We start from the raw sequence: 12,048 nt of genomic DNA, 5'->3' as shown, positions 1-12,048 counted from the left end.
GATCAACAAAGCTTGTGGAAAGGACTAAACACCAGCTTTTAGATAAAGTTAGTTTCTTTATTTTAAATCATTTCAAAATAATTTTAAAGGAGTATTTAATAGCAAGTGAGTATAATCTCTTATACAGATTTATCATGGTATAACCTACAAAACTTTTCTGAAATGTTATACAAATGATCACATTTCCTATTCCATGGTATTGATACAAGAATTAGCATATTGCACTAGATCCATGCTCATTCTAGTTAGAATCTCATGTGTCTCAGCAAGAAACACAAAGGAATTAGTTGTGGAAGAACGTGCTTGTTTTGCTTGACTCTAACAACAAACATTAGGATTATACCAAAAAGCTTCTCAATAAAAGAAATTCACATGCCAGCTTTTTTTCCCTAATCATCTATATGCTCCCACATATGTTCATGTTACCAATGACCTCCAACTCTCCAAACCCACTAGCCAGTTCTTAGTCTGTGTCAACATTTCAGTAGCATTTAACTCTGATTCGTCTCAGGCACTCCTTGAAATACTTTCTTCACTTGACTTTTGGGCCACCATACTTTTCTGGTTTTCCTTCCTTTCTTACCAGTCCTTCACTATCGTGCTTTCTGATTTGTTTCTGATTTGTAGTGCTCAGAATGTGGATCTCTTTTTTTCTATTTACAGTTACCCTCTAGGCTGTCTTATCCAGTTCCCATAACTTTAAATGCCATCCATATGCTGAGACTTCCAAATTTATATCTTTAGCCCAGTATCTTTGCTGAGCCCTAGCCTAATATTTTCACATAAACACTTGGCCATATAATGAACATCTCAAACTTAACACATCCAAAAAGACATAAGGAAAAGAAAATCTCTTGGTTATCACTCCACCCCACAGCCATTCCAATTTTTCCCTTCTCTGTAAATAGCATTATATCTATTCAATAGCTTAAGCAAGTAATCTAGGAGTTATCGTTAGTTCTGCCTTTTCTCCCCACTATCTGTATTCATTTAGCAAGTCTTGTTGACTCTACCTTCAAAATGCATTCCAAGTCTAACATTTCTCACCACTATCATTTCACCTAGATACCTGAAACTATGTTCTACTGGTGTGCTTCTACTCTTGCCCCTTTTCAGTTTCATCGTAGCTAGAGTAATCTTTTTGAATATTGTGTATGTTTAGTCATTATTGCAATCAAGATCCCCTAATAGCTTCCCCTCATATTTAGAACAAGTTATAAACTTCTTACCATGGCTTACAGACTATATCATCTGGCCTTTCCTTCTCTCACCAACATCATTCCCTATCACTCATTACCTGCCTTTCTTCTCTAGCCAAACTGACCTTCTTGCTTGTCCTGGAATATACCAAGCTCCTTCCTACCCTTTTGGCCGTTGCACTTGCTGTTTCCTCTGATTGAAACATTCCTCAGAACTTCACATGACTTGTCCTCTCACTTTAACTCTCCACGCAGATGTCACCTTTTGCCTCATAATACTTATTGCCTCCAGTCATTCTGTTAAGCACTCGCATGCTTCTTCACTTTTTATCATCTTACCTCCTCCTAAGGGTAGGGACTTGCACTGTCTTATCACCAGTGTATCCTCAATGCCTAGAATAGTACGTAACACATAATAGATGCTTACAAACATTTATTGGATGAATAAATGCCATTTTACTGAAACAGCTGTCTGATTTACTGGCAAATGGATTCTCCTTATCTCTGGCAACCTGCTCCATGACCTCTCTCTAGTACTTGATGCTATGTGTCTTTCTATCATTCTTCTCTTCTGATTTTTGCATTTTAGTACAACCAACCACCTGCCACAGCACTGTCTCATATACTGTATCATTTAAACTGTCAACTCCTGTTCATTCTTCCTTTGTATTTTGTCTCTTAAATCTATGTCTCCTTCTCTATCTCTTGTGCTACTTAGTTCAAATTTTTATCAACTCTTACTACTTGATTGCGGTAACCTCCCTGCTTCTCATTTTGTCTTAATACATCCTTTATATTACCGTCTAAAGCCTTTAATGTACGTATATTTACCTTTGTATCTCTTGCAGCATCTATCACTTTCTCTTTTTCAGTAGTAGACACTCAGTGAATGTTGAATGAATAGTCCTGTTTCTGGGAAGTTGAATTAATAGGCCATGTAATTTTTTAATGGCTGTAATTCTTTGAAAAGAATTTATACTTAAATAATAATCCTTTATTCCTGTTTTAGAAAAGCTGTAGCAATCTTTGTTGTCTGTTGTCTTGAATGGACTATTTAAGTGACTATAATCGCATAGTGTACTATTGGGTATTTCACAGAAGAATTTTGTTTTTTGATTTAATAGAATTCAAGTAATATCTGTGCTTCTCTATTAAAATAATTCTTTCTTTTCTCTTAAGCTAAAGTCTCCAGTGAATATTGAATTGCTAAGGCATTTGGGGGAAAAAAAAGTTTCCATTCCATGGATCCCTTGGGTGCACCTTCCCAGTTTGTGGAGGTGGATACACTACCAAGCTGGGGTGACTCCTGTGAAGATGAATTAAATTCCTCTGACACCACAGCTGAAATATTTCAAGAAGACACGATTAGATCTCCTTTTCTTTATAATAAGGATATCAATGGAAAAGTGGTTCTTTGGTAATTCTTTGATTATATCATATTGTGAGGAAATGATACTTTCTTATAATTTCTTCTAAACTTTTTTTTGTAAGCCCTGGCATTATTGAAGTATTTATTTGCATATACATATAAGGCTTTATTAAAGTATAATTGACTTACAATAAACAGTACCTATTTAAAATGTATAATCTGATAAGTTTTGAAGTATGCATACATCTATGACACCATCACCACACTAAAGATAGTGAATTTATCTGTCGCCTCCAAAAAAGGAACATAAAAGTTTCAGTGTGTTTCTTTTTAATCCCTTTCTTCACATCCTCAAGCTACCTCTGATCTTCTTTCACTATAGGTTAGTTTGCATTTCAGTTAGTTTTATATAATGGAATCATGTACTTTGCCTGGCTTGTTTCAGCAGAATCATTTAAGTTCATCTGTGTTGTTGCATGTATTAGTAGTAGTTGATTCCTTTAAAAAAAATTTTTTTTATTGAGATATAATTCACATACCATATGATTCACCAATTTAAATTATACAAGCCAGTGGTTTTTAGTATACAGTATTCATAGAATTGTGTGACCATCACCACAGTCAGTTTTACAATGTTTTCATCAGCCCAAAGCCATGTACCTATTAGCAGTCCTGCCTGTCTCCCCCAGTCCCTCAACTCTAGGCAATCACTAATCTACTTTCTGTCTCTGTAGATTTGCCAATTCTGGACATTTCATATAAATTGCATCATTACAATGAAATATGTGTTTTTTTGTGACTCAGCATAATGTTTTCAAGATTCATCCATGTTGTATTAAGAATCAGTACTTGACTCCTTTTTATGGCTTAATAATATTCCATTGCATGGATATACCACATTTATTAGTTCGTTAGCTGATAGACATTTAGGTTGTTTCTACTTTTTGCTATTATGAATAATACTGCTATATCTAAATTCTTAAGCCAACTACTTTTAGCTCTGTAAGAGTCTATCACAAAGAAAGAGAAATAGGTAAGAAGCAAAAGCATAACATGATGATTTTGTGAGTTTCAGAGTTGTAGCAGCTGCATTAAAGATCTGTCTAAGATACCAGTTTAATTTTTTTAATCAAAATTTTCTTTTTACTGTTGCTTAGCTTGTGAGCTAGTGAAAGCAGCACTGTGAAACAGAGGCAAGAATAGAATGTTTTCAAAGAATTAGAAAGTAGGTTCCTTATCTCCCTCTTCTTCCACACACTTGTTCTTTAATTGTTGGTTGATTCCTCAGGAAAGGTGATGTGGCATTACTGAACTGTATAGCCATTGTGAATACCAGCAATGAAAGTCTCACAGATAAGAATCCTGTGTCAGAAAGTATTTTCATGCTTGCAGGACCTGATTTGAAGGAGGAACTCCAGAAACTTAAAGGTGAGTGAATTTTCTTAAGTATATTATTGCTTAGGAAATACTGATTTTGATATCCTCTACCTTGAAGAAGCATATTTTGCTTATAAGTTAGGAAAGTATATAGATACAACTTTTTCTTTTGTTGAAACTAAATTAAAATAGCTTTTGAAAGCTCAGTTTTTACAATATTTAACACTTTTTGGAATGTATTAAAAGCTGACTCCTGAGAATTTACTCTCAGTAAAACTTCACTGTCATGTTCTTTAGTTTTGAAATGACAATAATTGTAGCTGGTTAGATCTTTGGTAGCATTTTCCTGGCCTTGTGAAACAACCATCCTTCTGAACTGAAAAAACTTTAAAATTACTAACCTAGAAGTCCTGTGTTACTGTTATTTGAGCCCAAATGGAATATTGTGATATTCAGTCTTCTCATTTTATAAAAAGTATTTATGAAATTCAGCAATGTTAATGTAAATAGCAAATCCCACCTGTATAAAATCTTGCTTTTTTCTATCTCCTACCACTTAACACTGACAACTAGTTTCTAACCTAATAAAAATACCAGAATTTGAACAGGAATATGTATAGTGCTGGTGCTGAGAAAGAAGGAATAGAAAGAAAAGAATTACATTTTTTGGTCAAGAAACTGAATTTTTACTAACTCAATTTTGTAGAGGGAGGTAAAACCCTTAATTAAACTACAAAACAATATACCATGAAGAGCATGTAGAAATTAGAAAGGATATTAAAAATAATGCTGAGAAATTCTTTGGTAAAAGTAACAGAATAGCTAGTCTGCAAAAATTCCTGATGGTGTGTGTACATATATACATGTATGTTTACATACACCTTAGAGCTAGACCTATGGATATTGAAGAAAATAAGAAAGTTTAACATAAGTATACATGTAAAACTTCAATATTTAATAACATGTTCAAGAGTGTCTAAGCTGGGTTCATATCATAACTCTGCCCTTTGCTATGTGACTTAAGTCCAGTTACTTCACCTCTGAGTCTCCTCATCTCCTCATTAGAGTTTCTTCATCTCTAAAATGGAGATAGTAATAGTAGCAAGAGCTTAATAAATAATTATTTGAGGAGGGACAAAACTTGATATCTTGAAGATTAAGTACTGAACATTAACTACCAGGCACGTTCTAAGTGTTCAACAGGTATTATTTCTGGTGTTAATTATTAGGCTTCAGTTGTCTTCTTTAATGAATCAGTGCCAACTTTAAGAGAGGTTATTGGATGCACTGAAGGGCTGAGTACTTAATCAATCCTATCCCCTTTTTACATTTTAATTAACAACTTAATAAAAGATAACAAAGTGCGACTTACTGAAGTTGAATGGGTAGCAGGAGATACTGGATGATAGAATCAAGATTTAAATACCTGAACTGACCAGAAGTTGAGGCAAAAAATGACAGACTTAACAGGGATGAATCTTAAAGTCTTGCAGTAAGTTCAGAACATTACCCGGCTTCAGGATGGGAAAATCTGGTTTGACAACCCTTCTTGTGTAAAGAAGCATTTTCTATCTCAATAAAATGGCATTCCCTTCCACTCCATTTTTCATGCAAGAAACTTTAGGATTAATACTTCCCTCTTCCTTATTCTCACAGTAAAGGCTTACATCTGCCCTAAATTATCTTGAATCTATTTCTACTCATCACCACTACCTCCAGCCTAGTGTGGCAACTGTTTCCCGCTGCCTGGACTACCGTGGTAGCCTCTCACAACTGGTCTCCCTACATCCATTCTTCCTTTTTTAAATCCACTGTCCACACATGAACCAGTAAGTGTAAATCCCTTCTTATTGCTCCTCTTCGTTAAACCATGCAGTGACCTCATTTAAACTTAAAATCCAGACTCCTCAAGCTGACCTCCAAGGCCATACAAAATCTCACTCACTCACCTCCAGGCTTATCCCTCACCCTCTTTTTCTTCCTCACCGCATGTGAGCCAAACTGAACTGTCACTACCTCGCTATTTAAGCTCCTTTCCAATTTTGCATGTGCTATTATGAACCCTTATTCCTACGTCTTGACTTGCATCTCTTCCTCAAAGTGCTGTTTCTTTTATTTCAGAATAGGTCGATCTCCACGTGATACATGCTCCCAGCCTGCAGTACTTGTCTTTTGTGCCTTTATCACAGTTGTAATTTTGTAAATTGCCATGTGATGATCATGTCCTCATTAAATTGTAAACTCCACGTGAATGAGAACTGTATGAAGTAGCTTCCCTGTGCCCAATACCAAGAATGGAGAAGGCATCCTTTATGTAGCTGATAAATAGAAGTTCTTGAGGATTTTGATTGAATAGATTGAGTTGATAATGTGTTGTTTCTACTGTAAAAACTATGAATATCAGACTGTATCATTAGAAGTACGCCATCAAAGCCCAAAGTGGTTTCTCTACCCTGGTAGGACCGTATTTTATACTGTCTTGCACTATAATGTATTATTTTCTGAGTCAGGGTCTCACTCTGTTGCCCAAGCTGGAGTGCAGCAGCACAATCACGACTCACCACAGCCTCGACCTCCTGGGCTCAGGCAGTCCTTCCACCTCAGTCTCCCGAGTAGCTGGGACTGCAGGTGCTCGCCACCACACCTGGCTAATTTCTATTTTATTTTTGTAAAGATGAGGCCTCGAGATGTTGCTCAGGCTGTCCTTGAACTCCTGGTCTCAAGCTCGCCTCCCACCTCAGCCCGATTACAGGCTTGAGCCACCGTACTGGGCCGGAAATTCTTTTTTCTGTTTGGTGGGGTAGCTTCCCCCACTTTCTAAATCTCATGTCTTTCTCTTCTTTAATGTACTCCGTCATTTTTGTGAGTAAATCTACCAGGAGATTTCTGAGAAGAGTACAGATTACTGAGACCTTACTTCTACCTTCATATTAATTGGCAATTTGCTTGGAAATAGAATTCTAGTTTGGAAATCGTTTTCCAGAATTTTGAAGGTGCTGCTTCATTGTTTTCTGTTTTGAACAGTGCTGTTGAGAAATCTGATGCTGTATTCATTCCTGATTCTTTGTATGTTTCCAGTTTCTTCCTGGGAACTTTATGATCTTGTCTCTGTTTCTGATTTTATAAAACTTCTCAGGAATGTGTCTTCATGTGATTTGGGTATTTTCTGCAAGCAGTTAGGTTTCTCTGCTCTGCCAAGTCAGTTATTATTAGTCCATTGACTTTCTACCTTCCAAAATTTTGTTGATGCTTACTGCTTTGTGTTCTTTCTCACTTCCTTTGTCTCTGGTCTTATACCTATTGTATTGCTTCACTGTCATTTTGGAACAGAAGAAACAGGTACATGCTTGTGTTCAGTTCATATTTTCAACAGGAATTTCTCTAAGTTCATACTTCTATCTTAAGTATGTTTGCATTGTTTTCAGGTTGCCGAACAGGTGAAGCAAAGTTGACAAAAGGATTTAACTTAGCTGCCCGGTTCATCATACACACAGTGGGACCTAAATACAAGAGCCGCTACCGCACAGCGGCTGAGAGTTCCCTGTACAGCTGCTACAGAAATGTGCTTCAACTGGCGAAGTATGGTCTAGTCATTTTCTGGACATAGCATGCGTACATGGGTAAAGTCCCGGTTGTAAAGATAAAACCTCGTGATGGAAGTCAAATTTTGAGGGACTTAGATAATTTAGGAGGATCCTGAATATAGAAAGAATTATCTTTTCAAACTCAGCAAGATAAATGGTATGGATTTGAGAGATTTGCAGATTTAACCTATTCCCATCTTATTAAGCTTTTATGTGAAATACAAATCCCCTAAAGAGAACAATTAAATTATAATTAATATAATTAGCTGTTATAGTAGATTTGTTGAGGTAGGAAAAGTGTTTAGCTGCATTTTTAATTAGTTATGTATTTTTATGTATACACTGAATGTTTATAGTGCAATATTTGTGTTTTCTATTTGATTGCAGAGAGCAGTCAATGTCTTCTGTTGGATTCTGTGTCATCAATTCTGCAAAACGAGGTTATCCTTTAGAGGATGCAACACACATAGCACTTCGTAAGTACTGGAGATGCTCTATGTAAATTGAATCTTTAAAAAAACTTTTACCACTAGTTAAATAGTTACAGCAAGAGATGGAAGTGATGGGTGAGTGGTATCCAATCCAAGGTAACCATGCAAGCAGAGATAGGGCGGCATAAAAGTAGCATGTTTAGAATACAGAGAAGAAGATGATTTGGCTAAAGCATAAGATACATGGAAGGAATAGTTAGAAATAGGACTAAGGAACAAAGTAAGGATCAGTGGTTAGTTGGTACTAGAGTATAGAGAGTCATACCAGGGACACTGAATCTTAAGCTGTAAGCAGTGCTGAGCCATGACAAGTGTTTTGTAAGGGTAATTCAGGCATCAGTGAAGATATGAACTTGGTGGGGGGGAGAAGCAAGGAGAACGGTTATGAGCTTGTTGCCCAAGTGTGTGAGCATTGAGAACCTGGAGAGAGGAGGAGTCAATGTTCAAAATACTCACAGTAGAATTAAAATTTGGGGAGGGAGAGACACAACTTAAATCAGGGCACCTGATCTCAAGCCAGGCGAAGTGAGAACCAAAGGGAGGCCCAAACGTTACCTGTACATTGACCACTTGGATACCTAATCCTGAATTGTACCCCACATCTTTAAAATTAAAGGAAAGAGAACGAAGATTCCTGGGGACTATTTGAAAATGCAGGATGAAGGAAGAGGTAAAGGAAATGCCAGAGGAAATTCAGGATTCTAGCTTGGGTAATTGGTTGGATGTTGATATGTAACTGAGATACGAAATGCAGGTAAAGGAGCAGGTTTGGGGGGAAGAAGGTAGAGTTAAGGATTTGAACCTGTTGGGATCAGGTTGGGACATGCTGAGTCTGAGGTCTCTGTGGGTTATCTGGATAGTATATCCATGCATTACGGAATTCAGAACTTTTGTTTAGAAAACAATACAAAGATTTTGCAGCCATCAGCATTTGCAGTAAAACTGAACGAGCAAATTAGTGAGCTAAGGAGAATTTATGTATCAGGAAAAAAAAGAATGTTGAGGACAGAACCCTGGAGAACATTTTAGAAAGGTAAGGGCCTGGGTGGTAAGAACTAAAGTTAGAGAGAGATCCAGTGAGCTAAGAACTGAAAAAAATAGGTCTTGTTCTCAGGAAGTTGATAGAGAAGAAGCAGGATAACATAGGAATTAAGAAAAAAATAGTTCCACTTTGGTTTTATGGAGTTTTGTCAGGATAAAGGGCTGAGTCGGACGTCTAATTCTGTAGCTGAGTGAATGGGAAGACACTTGTGCTAGATCATTCTGGTCAAAGAGAGGTCCCGGGGAATAAGAAGAATATGCTGGATAAGGGAGAATTGTCTAGAGTCGGCATCTTGCATGGCCATGCACTGTTCTGGACACTGGAAATAGAGCAGCATAAAGTGTCTTCTTTTGTGGCGCTTTCATTCTAGCAGATGAGGAGGAGAGGGCAGAGGGGATATACACTGAGCAAGTAACTCCATAAAATGCCCGTAACAGTTGCTCTGGAGGAAAGCAAATCAGAGAAAGGTTTTTATGTTGGTAGTCTGGGCAGGATGCACTGATAGAAAATCACTGAGCAGAGACCTGGATGAAATGAGAAGTGATCCATTATAAAAATAAAACTTTGACGAGTTTGATTTTCCTTTATGCGTAAGTAGTTTTTTATTTACTGAATCATATTTCTGTTTTTTTCCTTAGGCACAGTAAGGAGATTCCTAGAGATTCATGGAGAAACCATTGAAAAAATAGTATTTGCTGTCTCTGATCTTGAAGAGGTATTTTGCTAATTGTTACATTATGTAAATCTTACTTTTGCTTTTAAGTGTTTGCTTTTGTCTTATCAGTATATATTTACTGAATTTCCAGCACACGAACCCTAAGTAAGTGTATCATTGGCAGTGGAACTTGCTGTCATTCACTGAAAAGGACTATGCTGGAGACTAAAAACAATCAGGAAGGAGCAAATTTTGTTCATGTCTTTTACTGCTAAACTGTTGTTACTGTAAGTGAGATCTTATCAAGTGTGATTGTTCTGCTTGCTTCCCTGTGTTAGCTCTCAAAGTATCCACTTATAACCTGAGCACTAGTGTTTGGCAGCAAAACTGGAAAATTGCTGCTGTGCTAGGAAAGCTTTGGTGTCTGCCTGACCTGGTGTGAACCTAGCCTGGTTATTGGCACTGAGGAAGTTGTGAGGTTTACATGTTTTGTTGTCTGTAGTTAGGCTTAGAATGTTTCAATGCAATTTCAAGACATTTTAGAAAATCATTTCTTTTTTTCTTATTAAGCCTTATTTAGTTTTAGAGTTCTGTGTTCAATTCAGCTTCTAATATATTTCCCAGTTTTGTGTCCTTGGGCAAGTTATTTAACCCCTCTTTGGTAAAATAGGAATGCTAATAGTACCTATATCACAGAATTTTTGTGATAATTGAGTTAGTACATGTGAGGTATCTACTCAAAGGATATATAGCTCCATAGATGATCTAACAGGTATTTTTGAATTTACTGAAGAAAAAAAGACATTTACTTTGTTTGCTATCTCTTATTCCACCTGGTTTACCTATACTCCAATGATTTTTGATTGAATGTCTACCGTATATCAGGTTTGCTATATTAGGTTCTGGGAATACACTGGTGAATAAGTCATGGTCATTTCCTCAAGGAGCCCATTTTCTGTTGTGGAGACAGACAAGGATAATTGTGATAAGTGCATTAATGGAGGTTTAAGAAAGAGGACATAATTCCAGCATGGCATGAGGTTAGGACATGCTTCCCACAGGAAGTGATATGTAAGTGAAAATCACTACAAAAGATAAATAAGATTTGCCAAAAGAGAGGCAAGTGAGAATTGTCATACAAACCTAAGCAAAGATATGTAAGTAAGAAATAGCATAGTGGTTAGTGTTACTGTTATATAAAATGTGAGACTCAGTGTGGCAAAAATGAAAGTTAAGTAGGGGCAGGATCATTCAAGGTCTGTGTCACGTACTGTGGGATTTAGGTTTTCATCAGTTGTACAGTGGGGAAACGAGGGTTTTTTGTTTGTTTGTTTTGTTTTTGACTTGGAGTCTCACTCTGTCGCCGAGAGTGCAGTGGCACACTCATGACCACCCCAGCATCAGCCTGCTGGGGTCCAGCAATCCTTCCGCCTCAGCCTTCCAAGTAGCCAGAACTATAGGCGTGTACTACCAGGCCCAGCTAATTTTTGATTGATTGTAGAGATGAGGTCTCGCCAAGTTGCCCGGGCTGGTCTCGAACCCACGGGCTCAGGCAATCTGCTCACCTCGGCCTCCCAAAGTGCTGGAATTACAGGCTGAGAAACAAGAGGATTAAGCAAGCAAATTATGTGATCTAGTATCTTTTTCATCTGTGTGGAAGATGATTTGGAACAAGAAAGACTGATTGCAAGAGGAGATAAGAGATGGTTGCAATATTCCAAATGAGAACAAGGGCACTGGTGATGCTGAAATTGTAACTGTTTAGTAAAGAAGTTTAGCTGGAGTTGATGGTTGATTAAATATGTAGGGGGAAAGGAAAAAGGAATTAAACAGGACTCCTAGGTAGACAGTGATGCCACAAATGAGATAACAAATAGAAAGGGGAACACATTTTCGAGAGGGGATGAAGACAAGTTCTTTTCGGAGGGTGTTGAATCTCGGAGATTGGCGGATTGTCAGGGCAGACGATCAGCCAGTCACAATGCTTATCAGGTGGCAGCTGGAGAGTGAAGTGTAAGCTGGAGATTTGGCCATTGTTTTAGAATAGGCTGTCAAGTAAGATACAGCTCTTGCTCTCAGGGAGTCTGTAGGTCAATAATGAGACAGACAAGCAAGCAAAGATCTCCCTACAGTGTGGCACATGCCGTGCTCACACGTATACCACGGTGCTGTGGTAGCTTACTGGGCACCTGACCCAGGCCCGGAGAAATAGAGAAAAAAATCTTTACCCTCAATATACCTGGAGAAATAGCTGTCAGCATTTACCCTCTTTTTAAAAAACCCTACCTCTCATCATATACAAAATTTAACTCAAAATGAATCAAAGACTCA

The 12,048-nt window shown here is 37.4% G+C and overlaps 1 protein-coding gene across 1 annotated transcript in view; it reads left to right on the top strand.

The window, feature by feature from the left end:
- Positions 1 to 2,376: 2,376 nt before the first annotated feature.
- The window catches only part of GDAP2 (ganglioside induced differentiation associated protein 2), a 49,150-nt gene continuing 39,478 nt past the window's right edge, over positions 2,377 to 12,048 (top strand). Inside the window, exons 1-5 of the mRNA XM_008063914.1 lie at positions 2,377 to 2,616; positions 3,857 to 3,996; positions 7,371 to 7,524; positions 7,917 to 8,005; positions 9,701 to 9,777. Of these exons, the coding sequence (XP_008062105.1) occupies positions 2,441 to 2,616; positions 3,857 to 3,996; positions 7,371 to 7,524; positions 7,917 to 8,005; positions 9,701 to 9,777 (636 nt within the window). The 5' untranslated portion in view covers positions 2,377 to 2,440. The remainder of the gene's footprint in view (positions 2,617 to 3,856; positions 3,997 to 7,370; positions 7,525 to 7,916; positions 8,006 to 9,700; positions 9,778 to 12,048) is intronic.

Source organism: Carlito syrichta, unplaced genomic scaffold, assembly GCF_000164805.1.
Source record: "Carlito syrichta isolate Samal-C Ts95f unplaced genomic scaffold, Tarsius_syrichta-2.0.1 Scaffold307137, whole genome shotgun sequence".
NCBI lineage: Eukaryota > Metazoa > Chordata > Mammalia > Primates > Tarsiidae > Carlito > Carlito syrichta.
Note: the sequence above shows the minus strand (reverse complement) of the source record. Positions and strands in the feature narration are given on the sequence as shown.